Source organism: Haliotis cracherodii, unplaced genomic scaffold (genome assembly GCF_022045235.1).
Source record: "Haliotis cracherodii isolate W230 unplaced genomic scaffold, xgHalCrac1.p SCAF_1, whole genome shotgun sequence".
NCBI lineage: Eukaryota > Metazoa > Mollusca > Gastropoda > Lepetellida > Haliotidae > Haliotis > Haliotis cracherodii.
In genome coordinates, this window is record NW_027266264.1 from 40,167,248 (window position 1) to 40,186,661 (window position 19,414).

Below are 19,414 nucleotides of genomic sequence, written 5' to 3' on the forward strand. Positions count from 1 at the left end.
AGAAAATCATTAGCTGGGAAAGAGGGAAAACAGTTATCATTGTATGCAGCATGAATGCGATTGGCAACTATGTCCCTCCACTGATTATTTTCCCCAAGGAAAAGAATGGCCATAGGTCACATGAAAGGTACACCAGCAGGGTCCTTGGGTTTTACGATCAACCAGGTTATATTCATTGCGTGGCTGAAGCACTTCGTAAAATTTGTCAAACAGCCTGTGAAGAAAAGGTGCCTTCTTTTGCTTGATGGACACAGCAGCCACAAGACACTATAAGCTATAACATATGCAAGTGAAATGGGCATCACTATGCCCACACAGCCCATAAACTCCAACCATTAGACCGAACCTTCTTCGAGCCACTGAAGACAAACTACAATCAATCATCAGTCAAATGGATCTTCTTGGAAATGGAACATTTCATGGATGGTTATCAGCTAACGTCAACCATGGCAAAAACGGTTAATGGTTTCAAGTGCAAGGGCATATGGCTTTATGACCCTGAAGTATTTGCTGATGAAGATTTTGAAACACATATTGCAGATTCTTCTACGAGCTCCAATCATGATGTGGCTCCTTCCACTTCCAGACATGCAACCTTTACTGCTGCAAGACCAATGCTCAACTCTCCACCGGCTCCGGCAAACACTCTACCAGTTCCAGTCATTCCACCTCCACTACCTCAGTCTCTTTATCTGAATCTACAGATGTTGAATCTCGTGTGCATGTTGGATCACCAGCACCACAATTTCCAGGCATCAAGGAACAGATAAGACTTTTATCCCCAGTTCCATGCCGCAAAGTTGCCATGGGAAAGTGCAAGCAAAAAGGTGACAAGGCTACTGTTGTTACAGCATCACCGTTCAAGAAGTAGCTTCAGGAGAAGGGAAAACAATCAACTGGAGGAAGTGGAAAAAACAACATCAGCAGTTCAAAAGAAAGAATTCAACTCCAAAGTCTGATTCTGTCTCGTATGAATGTTTGTATTGTGGAAAGAATTATGTACGTCCTCCAAATGAATACTGGTTGGAGTGCATAATGTGCAAAAACTGGTACCATGCAGAATACGGCGACGAGAGAAACATTTGTGATTTGTAAAGAATTAGAATTCAATTGTTGCAAGCTGATAACTTAGTTCCACTTTGATATTTCACTATCGTGGTACTAACTAAGTACATAATTAGTTCAGTGTTCTATTTCACAATGATGAGTGAGTTGGGTTTAACGCCGCTTTTAACAGTATTCCAGTTACATCATGGTGCGTCAGCTTAATGTTGGGGGAAAGCCTAAAGTGATGCAAGTCTTAGACATTTATCACTTCGGTGAAACCCACGGGTATGGTGCAGACAAACCTAGAAACATAATTGGGGTCACAATGATGATGTCAACTGAGCATTTGTTCACATACTCTTTGCTTAACAGCTAAATAGTGTTGACTGATTCGAAGTCGTGGGACCAGCTGAGGAGTATTTTCTCCTAAAATTGTTATTTGGCCTACCACCATGGTGCCAACTAAATAGGTTGCTTAGAATGCGTTATTTGTTTCACAATCTTTTTTCAATTGAGTGAAATTCAATGTTTTTTTTATTATCAACCGTGGTACCAAACAAGTATAGTAATTTGCTCAAACTTTGTGGTACCAACTGGACAGTCTGGACAGTGTGTCCTTTGCTTCGAAATTGCGGTACTGTCCCAATGAGTTGTGTGTTCACAATGATTTATCACCTCACAACTTTGATATCAGTTGAGTTCGTTGTGTGTTTCATTTTCATGGCGCAAGCAGCGTGTGCTATCAATATCATTTACGTGCCAAAAAGACGATTTTGTCAGGGTTTTTTTTAATTGTCCCTTAAAGTTCATATTTGGATTAAAAGCTTTTGTCAATGCGTTATATTGTCTTCATTTTGTATGAGGTATGAAAATCGTGGAGCCAAGGGGAAAATCGGGTCCACTCGATTCATTTTGCCCCAAAGGTCGGGGTAAAAAATGTGTAAACAATAATTAGCAAAATTTCCAATTTAGCTTTGTTCTTTCAAACAGTGATTAGTGACAATGAGAGGTACATTCCACTCGCCTTTAATGATGCATTGGATAAGTATGACAGTATTCTACATCAAATGAAAAATGTGATAGATTGTTAAGGTGCCTGCTCTACGACCACCCACCCTACCTCCGTTTTCGAAGCTTTGTATAAATAATACGTGCGTAGATTTGTTTGATGTTTGGTATTATTAGAAGGCTCCGAACATCAATAATATTTCAGTAACCTCACCAGGAGTATATTGTATAGAATTTGGTTTCTAGTGACCCTTTTGTCGTAGTCTAATATAACGAACATTGTTGGTCAAAATAAAGCACATGACCTGAGGTAGCCTATAAAATTACAGCAATTGATACCGTTATCGTGAATGATATATTCAGATTTAGAAAGTCTTTGGTGCAATCATGTTATTTTAAATGTTTAAAGCTGGAACTCGTGACATATGTTTAACATATGGAACCTTGTGGACATATCATGCGAGGTTACGACCTGTGACAAAGATTTCTCATGCATATATTTTGGCATTAAACATCGTGTCCGAGCCTAAAAATCGAGGCGACAAATGCCTAGATGTCATTTAACTTACATTACACGATCGCACGAAAAGATGGAAAACGTAACTTCGATACAAGTTTGATAATTTTTAGAAATGTGTTTGTTGATTTTATTTATTACTTCATTTAATTAATATACGATTTAATGTTCGATATGGACCCGTTGTCCCAGATTATATTTGTTTCACTAACATTGCTGGAAATAGTTCATAATGTTAAAATATGATAATCTGAAATGATATACGTATTTTCTGACTTTGTGAAAAGTGACACATTTATAACTGAACGATATGACAGGTAGGTTCATGAAACTAAATACTATTTTGTCGTGGCTACAGAGTGACCGTGACACCAGCCTACGACTTTGAAAGAGTTAACCAGCGGAGTTCTTTGGAGGTGGACCCTGTTTCACCAAGCAATCTCAGTCTCGTGATTCCATAACCAATCTCAGTGTCGTGATTCAATTACCATGTTTGCAGCTTAAAATAAACTGCAGGCCATAAGGGCCTGCTAAAATTAAAACTATCAGTCCCAGGACAAATTCGTCTACCTCGGGCCTACGGGCCGACGTCTATTTCGAACAGTGTCCGGAAACCTTGTCATCCGGATGCCATTTACATGAAATGAAATAAATGCTTGCTTACTTACATACTTAGTTTGGGTTTTATCGTGGGCCTTCCGACACATGCGCATTTTGCGCACTGGCCCTCAAGGTCATTTAGTGATGTGGTCGAGAAGGGAATGTCCGAAAGGTAAGTTATAATTACTTACTTACTTATATTGGAGATTTTACGTGCGCTTTCCGACTGCAGCGTATTTCGCACACGGGCCCGGCCAGACCATTTAATGTGTTTCCGAAATAAAGGGGAAAAAGTTGTTTGGCAATCCAGTAAGGGTGTTTTAGTGGTTGCTTATATAGAATTTGGAAATTTTGAGATTTGGAAAAAATGCCAAGAGGGTTTGGGGAGCGAACTAAGGGAGCTGAGTATGGAAGTTTCTTAGTTTGATTATGTGGTTTGGTTTTGGTAGTTTATTGGGGTTTTAAATGCAGTTTATTAGTCCTGTTTTGATTCAGTATACGCCTAAGGCTTTGAATTTTTCTATTTTATTTTGTGGGAAAGGTAAGGCAACCTGAAGGGGCTTTATGGTCGCTTAGAAATAGAAACGATATAAAATTATTCTTTCGTCCAGAAATCCGGTTCTGGATCCGGACAGTGAATTTCGATTACCAACAAAATACACAATATTGTATTGCACTTGCCTGACAGCAACCACGCTTGACAATGTTTGTTTTGCAATAATGCATCACCCCGCAGCCAACATCAAAGGGGCGGTTATCACGTGATCACTGTGTTTATGAGTTTCCTGCCTGGATCGTTAGATGGGCAGTCTTTCTCATTTGACATTGTGTGTGGTTTGAGATGATGCCACCAATTACACAAGAAAGAAAAAAGGGCACCAAGCATTTGCACTGTACATTGCACCACAATCAATATGGCGAGTCAACCTGCCATGCAGAAACGAATTGCAGTAACAGTTTTGAAAAAGAAACAAGTCTGTCAGAATAAAAACACTAATCCTAACACTTGCTAGTTCCCCAACCAATTTAGTATGGCATGTTTCAAAATTCCAGATTTCCGTCAAAAGTAATTAAGCAACCATGAAGCCCCTCCAGGTTGCCTTACCTTTTGGACATACCATTCTCGACCACATCACCAAATGGCCTGGCGAGCCCGTGCGCGAAATACGCATATGTGGGAAAGCGCACGTTAAAACCCAAACTTAGTTAGTAAGCTAGCCTTATCCTTCAGTTCCCCTACCTTTTTAGTATGGCATATTTCAAAATTTCCATCAAAAGTAATTAAACGACCATAAAGCCCGTCCAGGTTGCCTTACCTTTCGGACATACCCTTCTCGACCACATCACTAAATGGCCTGGAAGCCCGTGTGCGAAATACGCAAATGTCGGAAAGTGCATGTTATACCCAAACTAAGTAAGGAAGCTAGCCTTGACTTTCAGTTAGGTGAGCTAAAGATAAGACCCTTATTTATTTTAATTTTCAAAGTATTTATTTCCCTTTCAACATTTTTTGGAAATGTGACAGGAATGGTAAAAATTAAATAGCCTTTACATGTGAATAATGTTTGTGCAAATATTTGGAGGTCTCTGAGCATGTACAGTCAGACTGAAAACAATTAGTCAGTATTATTTATGAGAGTGATTATGACAGTTGCCATTAATTAAGCCTTTAACAGGTATTTTCACACACCCCCTTCCCCCCCAATCCTGGTTATAACGGTCAATGGATCCATAAACCAAGTAAAACAACATAAACATAATACATAATGCAGCTATTTGACAAGAAGGCTTAAGGAGGATGGAGTGGATGTTGAACATCTCTGGGATCAGCTTCGGCAAAACGTTTTACAGAAGCCACATTGTGCCACATGATCCTTGGTTTCAGAACAGAATTGTCATCTTGGAGTGGATCACCATGCTGAGTATGAGGTCAAGGAGCACCAATATGGTCTTACTACTCACTAAGTGCGGCAGCAGTTTGTATGAACACAATGTTACAGAGTCGTCTTAATTTGAGCTGCTCAAATCACTGGCTTCCTATTGACAAAATCGCTTTTCATTTATAATGAATTTGGAACTGAAACACAATACATTCATTTTCAGCTAGAATCTGTTTCTTTTCAGTCCCATGTTATAAAGGTGACATTCAATAGTTGAACTGTGTATAAATCAAATAGTGATACATCAAAACAACATAATCGGATGGACTGGGAGCCACATCACAAGCCATAAGAGTAAGAGTTGTCAACATTTTACATAGAAAATGTCTGTAATTATTCAACAATGATCCATCATGGAAACCATCACATGCACTGGAAGAAATTGTTCTTAATGGATTCTCATGCTTCTGTGAACATCATCGCCGAATCCCTCTTCCCATATTATGACTGGGTGATGATGCTCCAACAGCCTGGGAAATCTCTTGCAGGAAACTGAAATGATACTGATACTGGTCAGCAACTAATGCAGCTGCAAGCTCTGTTTCTTTATCTATGTTAATAATCTACTGAAAAAGGTTTTCACAATACTAGCTTTTATTGTCTACAGATATTACATGGCTCTTGTCCTGGGTTAGAATAGGTCTTCAGCAACCCATGCTTGCTGTAAAAGGCGACTATGCTATGTTAGGTGACTAACGGGATCGGGTGGTCAGGTTCACTGACTTGGTTGATGCATGTCATTGTATCCCAGTTGCGTGGATCAATGATCATGATGTCAATCACTGGATTGTCTGGTCCAGACTCGATTGTTTACAGACCGCCATCATATAGCTGGAATATTGCTGAGTGCAGTGTTAAACAACAAACAAACGACCAAACAAACAAACATGCCTCTCATGGCTGAACATGCAAGTGGGGACGCAAGTACTGCAGTTGACCCCATGTTTAACATTAATTACATCACTACCTTTTAAATAACCATGAGAATTAGAATTCTTTTTGGTAAAAAGCCATCATCAAATTTTGAACACTTCGATGTAGGGACATACACCTTGAAGTGTGTTTGCCCAGGAACAAATGCATGGATAAACACACACTATAAAATAACAGCAAACATATATGTACTTAAACTGATCATGTCGCCACCTCAATAACCTACCATAGTCCATCAGGTGGTGTGTGTTACTACTTCATACAGAGCTGACCACCCACCATGGTACATCAGGTGGTGTGTGTTACTACTTCATACAGAGCTGACCACCCACCATGGTACATCAGGTTGTGTGTTGCTACTTCATACAGAGCTGACCACCCACCATGGTACATTAGGTGGTGTGTGTTACTACTTCGTAGAGAGCTGACCATCCACCATGGTACATCAGGTGGTGTGTGTTACTACTTCATACAGAGCTGACCACTCACCATGGTACATCAGGTCATGTGTGTAACTACTTCATACAGAGCTGACCACCCACCATGGTACATCAGGTCATGTGTGTAACTACTTCATACAGAGCTGACCACTCACCATGGTACATCAGGTGGTGTGTGTTACTACTTCATACAGAGCTGACCACTCACCATGGTACATCAGGTGGTGTGTGTTACTACTTCATACAGAGCTGACCACCCACCATGGTACATCAGGTGGTGTGTGTTACTACTTCATACAGAGCTGACCACCCACCATGGTACATCAGGTGGTGTGTGTTACTACTTCATACAGAGCTGACCACCCACCATGGTACATCAGGTGGTGTGTGTAACTACTTCATACAGAGCTGACCACCCACCATGGTACATCAGGTGGTGTGTGTAACTACTTCATACAGAGCTGACCACCCACCATGGTACATCAGGTGGTGTGTGTTACTACTTCATACAGAGCTGACCACCCACCATGGTACATTGGTGGTGTGTTACTACTTCAGAGAGAGCTGACCACCCACCTCTTAAAGTTGTGTATGGTTGTGCCACCAAGCACTACTCGAACTCCTGGTGTTGACCTGTTGATGTTGTGGATTGCCAAGGCCTCTTCATATGTACAGCCACCAATCACAAATATGACAATATCTTGTGGTCTGTGCAAATGCAAAACAAATTACAAACACATAAGTGTTAAAGGGCAAGTAAAGACAACATGGCAGATTTTAATACTTTATTTACTTAAGCGGAAATAGTGAAAAACAGGAGATAAAACTTAAAAATCTGCCACACAGGGAATTCCCGTTACTGGGGGTAAAACTGGTGTTTGACATGCTGCACAATTTCAACGATCGGGCCGACACAAAGTCTGCTTACTTCTGCCTTGGGTTTCTAAATTGTATCATGTCAACTTATGCCTTATTAGTAACAACACTGAAAACTGGCCCCTCGGTCTTGACGGAGAATGTAAGCCCTGGGAGGCAGGAAATAGGGGAGGGCCAAATGTCAACCCAGGGAGGCAGGAAATAGGGGAGGGCCAAATGTCAGCCCAGGGAGGCAGGAAATAGGGGAGGGCTAAATGGAAACCCAGGGAGGGAGGAAATAGCGTAGGGACAAATGGCTGACATTTGGCCCTCCCATATTTCCTGCCTCCCTGGCCTTACATTTGGCCCTCCCCTATTTCCTGCCTCCCTGGCCTTACATTTGGCCCTCCCCTATTTCCTGCCTCCCTGGCCTTACATTTAGCCCTCCCCTATTTCCTGCCTCCCTGGCCTTACATTTGGCCCTCCCCTATTTCCTGCCTCCCTGGCCTTACATTTGGCCCTCCCCTATTTCCTGCCTCCCTGGCCTTACATTTGGCCCTCCCATATTTCCTGCCTCCCTGGCCTTACATTTGGCCCTCCCATATTTCCTGCCTCCCTGGCCTTACATTTGGCCCTCCCATATTTCCTGCCTCCCTGGCCTTACATTTGGCCCTCCCATATTTCCTGCCTCCCTGGCCTTACATTTGGCCCTCCCATATTTCCTGCCTCCCTGGCCTTACATTTGGCCCTCCCATATTTCCTGCCTCCCTGGCCTTACATTTAGCCCTCCCCTATTTCCTGCCTCCCTGGCCTTACATTTGGCCCTCCCATATTTCCTGCCTCCCTGGCCTTACATTTGGCCCTCCCATATTTCCTGCCTCCCTGGCCTTACATTTGGCCCTCCCCTATTTCCTGCCTCCCTGGCCTTACATTTGGCCCTCCCATATTTCCTGCCTCCCTGGCCTTACATTTAGCCCTCCCCTATTTCCTGCCTCCCTGGCCTTACATTTGGCCCTCCCATATTTCCTGCCTCCCTGGCCTTACATTTGGCCCTCCCATATTTCCTGCCTCCCTGGGTTGACATTTGGCCAGGGAGGCAGGAAATACCAAATACCAAATAAGCCATAAAAAGCTTGTTACAGACATTTTTAATTGTTATTTTAATTATATATTCACAATGTCAAGATCAAAGGTCACAACACAAACGCAATCATTTTTTCACTTTACTTTCACTTATTTTATTTTGGGGGGGCATATCATGGAAAACAGGAACAGTCCCATCATGCCAAGTAATTAACTTAAGAATCTTTTGTATTTTGTATGGACATTACTCTATAATCCACCTTGGGTATCTTTCTATCCCTCTATCCTAGGGCATTACTCTATATTCCATGTTGAGTATCTTTCTACCTCTCTATCCTAGGGCATTACTCTATAATCCATGTTGAGCATCTTTCTACCCCTCTAACCTGGGGCATTACTCTATAATCCATGTTGAGCATCTTTCTACCCCTCTAACCTGGGGCATTACTCTATAATCCATGTTGAGTATCTTTCTACCCCTCTAACCTAGGGCATTACTCTATAAATCCATGTTGAGTATCTTTTCACCCCTCTAACCTAGGGCATTACTCTATAATCCATGTTGAGCATCTTTTTACCCCTTTAACCTAGGGCATTACTCTATAATCCATGTTGAGTATCTTTTTACCCCTCTAACCTAGGGCATTACTCTTTAATCCATGTTGAGTATCTTTTTACCCCTCTAACCTAGGGCATTACTCTATAATCCATGTTGAGTATCTTTTTACCCTCTAACCTAGGGCATTACTCTATAATCCATGTTGAGCATCTTTCTACCCCTCTAACCTGGGGCATTACTCTATAATCCATGTTGAGTATCTTTTTACTCCTCTAACCTAGGGCATGACTCTATAATCCATGTTGAGTATCTTTCTACCCCTCTAACCTAGGGCATGACTCTATAATCCATGTTGAGTATCTTTCTACCACTCTAATCTAGGGCATTACTTGATAATCCACCTTGGGTATCTTTCTACCACTCTAATCTAGGGCATTACTCTATAATCCATGTTGAGTATCTTCGTACCCCAGGAACATAGAGCATTATTATATATTCCGGATTGAGTATCCACCCCAGTAACGTGGGGCATTACTCTATAATCCATTTTGAGTATCTTAGTACCCTAGTAACATAGGACATTATTCTATAATCCACATTGAGTATCCACCCCTGTAACATGGGACATTACTCTATATCCACATTGAGTATCCACCCTAGTAACACAGGACATTATTCCATAATCCACTTTGAGTATCCACCCCAGTAACATTGGGCATTACTCTATAATCCACATTCAGTATCCACCCCAGTAACATAGGACAGTATTCTATAATCCACATTGAGTATCTATTTACCCTAGTAACATGGGACATTATTCTATAATCCACACTGAGTATCCACCCAAGTGAACATAGGACATTATTCTATAATCCACATTGAAGCTGACATTACTCTATATCCACATTGAGTATCCACCTCAGGAACATAGGACATTATTCTACAAACCACATTGAGTTTCCACACCAGTAACATTGGACATTATTCCAATTTAGTATCCATCCCAGTAACATGGGACATTACTCTATAATCCACATTGAGTATCCACGTCAGTAACATTGGACATTATTCTATAATCCACATTTAGTTTCCATCCCAGTAACATGGGGCATTACTCTATAATCCACATTGAGTATCCACCCCAGTAACATGGGGCATTACTCTTTAATCCACATTGAGTATCCACCCCAGTAACATTGGACATTATTCTATAATCCACATTTAGTATCCATCACAGTAACATGGGGCATTACTCTATAATCCACATTCAGTATCCACCCCAGTAACATAGGACAGTATTCTATAATCCACATTGAGTATCTATTTACCCTTGTGACATGGGACATTGTTCTATAATCCACATTGAGTATCCACCCCGGTAACATGGGACATTATTCTACAATCCACATCGAGTATCCACCGTAGTAACACAGGACATTATTCCATAATCCACTTTGAGTATCCACCCCAGTAACATGGGACTCGTGAAGATTCCGGGGTAGAATAGGTCTTCAGCCATCCATGCTTGCCGTGACAGGTGACTATGATTGTCGTAAAAGGCGACTAACGGGATCGGGTGGTCAGGCTCGCTGACTTGGTTGATGCATGTCATTGATCCCAATTGCGTGGATCGATGCTCATGATATCAATCACTGGATTGTCTGGTCCAGACTCGATTAGTTACAGACTGCCGTCATATAGCTGGAATATTACTGAGTGCGGCGTTAAACAACAAACCAACCATCCAACCAACCAATCAACCAACATGGGACATTAGTCTATAATCCACATTAAGTATCATCATGTATTCCACGTTGAATATCTATGTACCCCAGTAACATGGCACATTACTTTATAATCCACCTTGCGTATCATCGTACCCCAGAAACATGGGTTATTACCTTACCATCCAACTTGCATTTCATCATACACAAATAACATGGGACATTATTTTATAATCCATGTTGAGTATCTTCGTACCTCAGAAACATGGGTCATTACTTTATAATCCACCTAGCATTTCATAATACCCAAGAAACATGGGTCATTACTCTATAATCCACCTTGCGTTTCATCGTACCCCAGTAACATGGGACATTACTTTATAATCCACCTTGTGTTTCATTATACCCCACAAACATGGGACATTACTTAATGATCCACCTTGCGTTTCATCATACCCAAGAAACATGGGTCATTACTCTATAATCCACCTTGCCTATCAACGTACCCCAGAAACATGGGACATTACTTTATGATCCACCTTGCGTTTCATTGTACCCCACAAACATGGGACATTACTTTATGATCCACCTTGCGTTTCATCGTACCCCAGAAACATGGGTCATTACTCTATCATCCACCTTGCCAAGACTTGATTATTTATAGTGTTATATGGCAGTGTAATGTATTGTTATTGATTCTAGTACCTCAGAGGTGAAACTTGATTCCTTTAAGAGCTTCATTAAAGCAGAAATCTCAAAGAAACTCCAGGACCAACTTAGCATAGCATAATGACAAATTCTTTCTGCAGGATGTATTTAGAGATAACTTGAGGATATGGTAAAAGTGTGAAAATAGTAGGCAGAGTTTCTCACCAGGTACATTCCGAGTGAGCGGATTGTTAGATTCTACTCAACATTTGATAAATAGGGGTTGCATGTAAATCAAGGACCCCATTGTATGATATAATTGGTCTGTGAAAGTGTACAGAAATACAGAAATGAGATAAAAACATGACCTTTACTTTCTGGGGCATAATGCATCCTAATGTACCATGGCTGCTTTAGGTCACATGATGAAGTAAAGCAGTGTTAGTACTGTTACCTGTCCTTGAGCTGGCTGGGGCCGAGGTAGGGATAGCTGGACTCCTTCAGCTTGCCCTTGATCAGCTGATCTACGATTGAGTAGACAAGAGGCTTGTGCTGAGTGTATACATTCTCAACCCCCTGGAAAGGTAAGGAAATCTCCATGATTACTACAGATGGGATGACCACCATAGGCAACACTATTCAACACAGGGCTCAAAACCATAATATGTAAAATAGAATAAAATTAACTTCAATTCGCTGCAATTAACTAAGAGATTAAAATAATGAAAACTTTTAGCCATAAAGTATATAAAATGTGGGTGTTGGTTCTATAGTGTAGGTCTGTTTGATGTGAGCGGACAGTACATGTCAATGTCATTTCATTCTTAGTATGGTAACAAACCTAGTAAAATCCTAGATATTTTTTATATTTGTATACTTATCCTGCATTAATCCTTAATGCATATTACTGCTTGTTCTTGACAGAGAAAAGAGCTGTGTGAAGGTCTTTGCTTGAAGAAGTTGCTCCAACTAGCTGAGAGGCCAACCCATCATGCAGCTCTCACGTGACCAAAGGAAGTGACGTCACGGATCATCACATTACTCTGTAGTCCGAAACATCGGAAGGCATCGTGGGGAGGTAGATCTGCGATGGGCAGGTCCATTTAGACACAGTAATGCAGGATAAGTATACAAATATAAAAAATATCTAGGATTTTCCTAGATTTTTTACTTACCCTGCATTACTCCTTACTGCATCTTTATCGGACGGAACTGGAGGTGGAGACGTGGTCAATGGCGTGTAGTAGTGGGGACCTGTTGGGCCACTACTAACGGACCAAAGGTAGTGACTGGCGAAGACCTTGTTGGAACACCAGAAACATCCCTCCATGATGGCGCGTAGAGAGCAGTTGCTGTGAAGCCCCATGGTAGAAGCGACCGCCCGGATCTCATGCGGATTGTTGGAGCCTGGAGGGTCCAGTCCCGCGGCCTCGTAGGTCTGGAGGAGGATGGCTCGTAGCCAGAAGGCGATCGTGTTGCGGCTGACCTCTGCTCGCGAGATCGCAGATACCGGTACAAAGAGGCTTCGTTGTCTATGGCGTTCCTAGGATCGTCGGATGTAGCAATGAAGCGCTCTAACCGGACATAGACGGAGCTCTCGTTCGTCTTTCGCGCCCACAATCGATGACAGAGGGGGGATGAGGAACGATCTGTCAGGCTGGCCTGGGAGCTGATTCTTTGTGATGAAGTCCCAACACAGGCCCAGATGCACGGCTCCGTGTGCTCCCTGCTCAAAGCGACCCGTGTGACGTCTAGGGCGTGTAACTCGCTGACCCGGGTTGCTGTAGCGAGCGTGAGTAGGAAGATCGTCTTTTTGGTCAGGTTGTAGAATGACGACGTTTCGAGTGGCTCGAAAGGCGCGTTTCTCAGCGAGGTGAGAATGACATTCAAGTCCAGGTCGGGGACGGAACTTCGCCTTTTGGTCTTCCAGTCTGAAGGAGCGGAGCAGTGCCTGGAGTTCCGGGATTTTCGTCATGCGTCTATCTTTCAGGACTGCCAGGACGGAGTTGAGCGCCACCAGGTCGGTCATGCGGTACTGCCCTTGAGCTTACGCTTGTGTTGCAGATGGAGCATAAACTTGGCCAGGAATTGAGGCGATGCAGATGTGGGGTCTAGGTGCTTACTCCTGCAAAAGCTCTAGAAGGATTGTCATTTGTCTTCATAAAGGCTTCTGGTGGTTGGGCGATGTGCCATCGTGATGGCCTTAGCCGCTCTGGCCGAGTAGCCCTTGGCGCTCAAAGCTATCTGTAAATGGACCACACATGAAGACGTAACCTGTCTGGTCCTGGGTGTGGCTGTCTGCTGTGAGGGTGGATCAGCAGGTTTGGCCAATCTGGGATGGCAGGGGGTTGCTGTCGGATAGCTCTCTGAGGTCAACGAACCAAGCCCTCGCTGGCCACCAGGGCGCGACCAAAGTCAGATCGAGGTTCCGTGTCGATCTGATCTTCTGGACGACTTTGGGAAGGAGTACAGGTGGCGGTAAAGCGTACGCTTTTAGTCCCTCCCAGGGGACGCTGAAGGCGTCGACTGCCCAAGCCAGTAGATCCGGCACCGGAGATATGTAGGTCAGGATCTGGTAGTTCTGGTGGCGAATAGGTCTATGTTGGGAAGACCGTGGTCTTGACAAGCAATAGCGAAGGCGTCTGGGTGAAGTTTCCACTCTGTGGGAGCCACCTTGTCTGGCCGAGACAGGGCATCCGCTAGGATGTTTCAGCAGCCAGGGACGTGGTTGACCTGGAACTGGATCCTCAGCTGATCCACTAGGTGAACTAATCGGAACATCTGTTGAAGGAGCGAGGTCGAATGAGTCGTTCCCTTGTTCTGGTGACACCAAACGACAGTGATGTTGTCTGTCGAGATGGAGAGCCGGGCGTGTCTGAGCGCCTGCTTCCAGTGAGTGATGGCCAGGATAAGCACTTCCAGTTGATGTTGTTGATGTGCCATAGGCGCTGATCGGTTGACCACAGCCCTGAGGCGACCTGTCCCTCAAAGTATGTGCCCCATCCCTGTAAGGATGCGTCTACGAATAGGCGTAGAGAGGTCGTAAGCCCTGTCAATGAGATGCCGCCTAAGACATTTGATTCCACCGTCCACAACCGGAGATGCTGCTTGAGATGATCCGGGAGGACGATGGATAGAGTGGGGACCTGGCGTCTGATGTAGGGCGCCAGGAACATCTGAACTGGGCGCAATTGGAGCCTTCCTCTGTAGGTCAAGTCCTGTGCCGAGGTTAGGAGGCCCAGGAGGACTTGCCATTGGCGCAGAGTGCATGGTAGGTGAAGAGCTGGAATCAGGTGCGCCTGCATGCACTCCCACCGGTCTCTGGGTACAGAGATGAGATCGAGGTCCGTCCGGAAGAGGCCCCCGATGAACTGAAGGCACTTGGAGGGTTTCAACTCTGACTTCCTGAAGTTGATCTTCCACCCCAACTGGTATAGGAGTCACAGGGTGAAGTCACTGTGGCGGAGTAGAGTGACAGGGTCCCGATGGTCCAGTAGGCAGTCGTCTATGTACGCCTCGAACTGGATGTCCCGGCAATGGAGGTACGAGGCTATCGGCTTGGTAAGCCGTGTGAATAGTCACAGGGCCGAAGAAATTCCAAACAGGAGGACTGCCCATTGGTAATGGACTCCCATGAAGATGAAGCAGAGAAATTTCCGGTCGTCGGGATGTATAGGCACGTGTAGGTAGGCGTCCTCGATGTCCAGGCTGATGAGCGCCTCCTGCCCCTGGATCTGTGGGCATGCGTGGTCATCCGGAAGTACGGTGGACATGCCAGGTAGCATTTGTTGAAGGCGGCGAGGTTGTGTATCATCCTGTGCTTGTGCGAGTCCTTCTTGGTGCCCAGGAAGACAGGTGAATAGACGCCTGGTGTTATGGCTGGGGCATGTACAACCTCTATGGCTTTCTTGTATAGCAGCACCGTGATGTTCTGGCTCAGAAGCTGCTGTTGAGTTGGGGGGTATGTGTCCATTATGGGTGACGACGTCAGTGGCGGGTCGTCTACAAGCATCAGCTTGTACCAGTGTTGGATGATATTGGTGACATATGGGTCCCCCAGGATCTCCCAATTCTGCCAGAAGTGAGCCAGTCTCCCACCTACTGGGGTGTCGACAACTTGGACGACTGGGGGTGGGAGGTCCCAGTCGTGCCTATCCGGGGGTTCACTGGAGGTCCCTGCGGCTCTGAGGTCCTTTCCTTTCCCCTTGCCTCTGCCTCGAGAGGTTGAGGTTGAGCCCCACCCCCGGGATTGGAGGGAGTTGCGTGGTTGGTAGGAGCCAGCATGGGACGCCCTAGCAAAGTCTGGCCGAGACACCCTGGCCAGGGCCTGGAGAGCCGTCTCATCACAGGCGAAGGCTGAGACCCGGCGTGTGTCTGGGATATTTGTCCATTAAAGAGGTCAGAGCCGGACCAGGGTTGGCGCAAAAGGTCTCACTTGAACTCTGGGTGCCAGTTGGACAGAGCAAGGTACCCAAGGCGTCTGGTGGTAGTGAGCTCGATCAGAGCAGCGTGCATGTGGGAGCACATCTGTTCCACCTGTTGTTGGAGATAGGATACGACGGTAGTTAGATGGTCAATCCTATGGGGGTTGTCCTCCGCTAAGTCCTGCAGTATGGCCCTGGAGGACGACGCCATCAGAGAGAGGGGTTTGGGCGTGTGGCGAATCTCGGTCTCTATGTAGGCGAGTTTGTTGTCCTCATCCAAGGAGTGAGCGTGGTCCGCAACTTGGAGAGAGTGAACTGGGAAGTCATCTCGTCTCTACCGTCAGCCAACCAGTCAGTGACCTGGTCAAAACCCAGGTGGGATCCACCATCCATAGGGGTGTCATCATAACAAGGGATGAAGGCGCCCTCTGAGGAGTCGGATCGGTAGCCACTGGAGCGCCTGCTAATCGGGGAGCGGCTCCTAGATGTCTGACCCTGCCTAGAGGATCTGCTGTCACTCCGCGAGGACGTACTAGGCAAGGGCGCGGGTGTCTGTAAGGACGTCATGCAGATAGGCGCCATCTGAAAGGTCGCTAGAGTAGGCGTCTGCCGAGGTGCTATGAGAGGCGCTTGTAGAGGCGTCTGTAAAGGCGCTGGCGTCGCCGGCTGCCTCCCCGGTAAGTACTGCAGGTACTGGAGGAGGGAGGCGTCTATAATAGGCATCTGTGCCGTAGGCGGGTGTGCCTGTGGAAGACCGAGCGTCTGTACCATAGGCGGGGGCGCTGATGCAGTAAACAGTCTTTACATCTGTGATCTTGGTGGCATTGATGTACAATTAGGGCACAGGGGTTGGGGATCCCACGCCGACATATTGCGCCGGCACTTTAAGCAGGAGGCATGATATCTGCAACAAAGCAGTGTAAAATCAGAATGCGTCCCCGCCCGATTATGTATGCTATAATTTGTTTATCCAACTATGTGGGGTTGTGAAACAAATATTACGACAAAAGTAAGACAACATACAATCAAACCAAACAATACATGCGATGATACACCAATCGGGGGGGACCAAGCAAAAGAATATAGAACGCAAACCAGTCCACAAACGGCTGGCTAAGCAAAATATTCAAGATGGCTACTTGGAGCAACAAGACACATGGCCTTAGGTTTTCTTTTGAGAAAACGCCAGTAAGTGTCTAATAAAGTTATGCACATGTTTATCAAACATAAAATGTACAAAATAAAAACCATATGCACAACACAAAGACAAAAAAACATTTACTCAGATAGCAAACACGTGTAGGGTTTGAATCAGTTTTATGTTACAAGGAGAACAGGTCTTCTCTCATCAAGTGACAAGAGTAATGTGATGATCCGTGACGTCACTTCCTTTGGTCACGTGGGAGCTGCGTGATGGGCTGGCCTCTCAGCTAGTTGAAGCAACTTCTTCAAGCAAAGACCTTCACACAGCTCTTTTCTCTGTCAAGAACAAGCAGTAATATGCATTAAGGATTAATGCAGGATAAGTAAAAAATATCCACAAATAGTATCACCATATTTGGTGACATTTTAAGATATCAACATCATCAACAATGGTCAAAGTTGATTGCGGATGATGATGGCAAATCCTTATCATTTACACAGCTCGATAACTGAGCATAACAAGAGTCAACAGAAGAAGAAATATTTCCTAATAAAGGCACCACTCCAGGACATGATTGATAAACCTGGCATATGTTTTGTTAAAGAATATTTCATGTGCTCTGCTCTGAAAAAATCGACATCCACTCCATCTCGAAACCAAGTTCAATTGTTTTCATGGAAACGGAGAGAAGTAAAAATGCCCCATATACTTAAATAGCAAAAGGCACCACTTCAAGATCTTTATCATATATCTGCCAAGTATTTTTGAGAGATATTGAACGTTTTTTTAGTTTTGCTCCGGAAACAAAATCTGTGCCCCTTTTGCGAGTCCAAATTGATTCCATGGATACCAAGAAAATTTAAAATGCAAAAATCTGCAAATATCAAAAGGCACCAATTCAGGATCCGTTTGATATGTCTGCCAAGTTTTGTTGAATGATATGAACAGTTTTCAAGTTATGCGCTGAAAATGAAAAACAAAAATGCCAAAACTCCTTAGATAGCAAAAGGCACCACTGTTTGATATATCTTCCAATTTCTTTTGAAAATTATTGAACGGGTTTTAGAGTTTTAAGCTCCAGTAAAGACTTGATTACGGATGGGCGGACAGAAGGAGGAATGGACAGACAGACGAGGCATGGACTATTTCCCCCCAGCATTATATACCTTCTGTCAAGGTGAGACAAACATAGGAAATGAGCCCTTTCACCCACATTTTTAATTGAAGTTGATCCCAATCACATGAAATGTCCCAATGACACAAAAAAGCTCGCTCTAATGTCATTTCCATGTATAACAATGTGACCCAAAATTTCGAAAAACAGAAACCAGAAAAACATAAGAGCAGTAAATGAAGATTTGTTAACGGTCAATTATATATAGCCCATAACTTTAAGATTGATATTTTATGGGTCATATGACCAAAAAAATAATAAGATAGATTTGAATGGAAATGGAGGTTCATTTGGTATTCCAGGACTTTCTTATTAACCTGAAGCATCTGAGGCACATTCATCTTTATTGTACCAGAAAAGTGTCTGTAAGTACTTGCAAAAACATAAACAGCCCCTTCACTGATATTTCTGAAAAGCCCCATAACAACGATATTATATGCCCCTATGCATTTCCATTGTGATACCATTACCTTCAATTTGGTGAAATACATGCCTCCTACCTGACTAAAGTACCGGTACTTGGCCTCCAGATAACATAATGAGGACCTTAATGCAATGCCACTGTACTGACATTACTTGCGGTCAGAGAAAAAAATGTTACAGTTAGCCTCCTCAAACAAAGTCCTAGCCACCTAACTAATAGCTTGTAAAAATATACAATATGCAGTGTAACTTAAAACAACATGCCTCCAGTTTGCAAATGTTTTGCATCACAAGTGGTTTCTGACCTGTAGCACTTAGGGGAGAGTTATACACACTTTCAGTTACTGGAAAATGACTTCACATCTGTTTTTGAAAAACACATGCTCAATTCAGTACAACCTAAACACAATCAAGTGTTTGCCACTAACGTGGCTATATCCCCTGCCCCTGGCCCTGTTGAAGAATTTATGACATAATTAAATCGAAACAAACCCTAACCTTTTTTTAATGGAGGTGGAACTTGTTGTCATGGAAATTGTAAAAAAAAGAAGAGTTTGGCCAAGTACAAACTGACAAAACCAGTTACAACATTTACGACTGAATTCATTAGAGAAAGAAAAAACATTACAAGTCATGTTACCGGCACTCACTGCGAGGAAGTATGCTGCCACAAGTGCCACACACATTTTATGTTGTGGCTTTTTAACAATATGGTCATACCATGTGATATGATAAAGTGAGAAAACAAACAAGACAATATTATAAATGTGAATGTTAAAACTCTACAGCACAAAAGTCTTCATATCAACATGTGCTGAAAACTGTAAAAAGTTTCATAGAGAAGTATGCCATCTTATCGCACACTCATCTCTGTCATAATCAATTCTGAAGTAGA

At 43.8% G+C, this 19,414-nt stretch overlaps 1 protein-coding gene across 3 annotated transcripts in view; it reads right to left on the reverse strand.

The window, feature by feature from the left end:
• Positions 1-2,399: 2,399 nt before the first annotated feature.
• LOC139477914 (vacuolar protein sorting-associated protein 45-like) overlaps positions 2,400-19,414 on the reverse strand; it is an 82,316-nt gene continuing 65,301 nt past the window's right edge. For 2 of the 3 annotated variants that reach the window (XM_071260361.1, XM_071260370.1), the window contains 3 exons: positions 11,809-11,930; positions 7,062-7,193; positions 2,400-5,604 (listed from right to left, as the gene is read on the reverse strand). In XM_071260361.1, the coding sequence (XP_071116462.1) occupies positions 5,529-5,604; positions 7,062-7,193; positions 11,809-11,930 (330 nt within the window). In that variant the 3' untranslated portion in view covers positions 2,400-5,528. Of the gene's footprint in view, positions 5,605-7,061; positions 7,194-11,808; positions 11,931-16,492; positions 16,683-19,414 lie in introns of those variants that run through there. The other variant, XM_071260379.1, reaches the window with a different exon arrangement.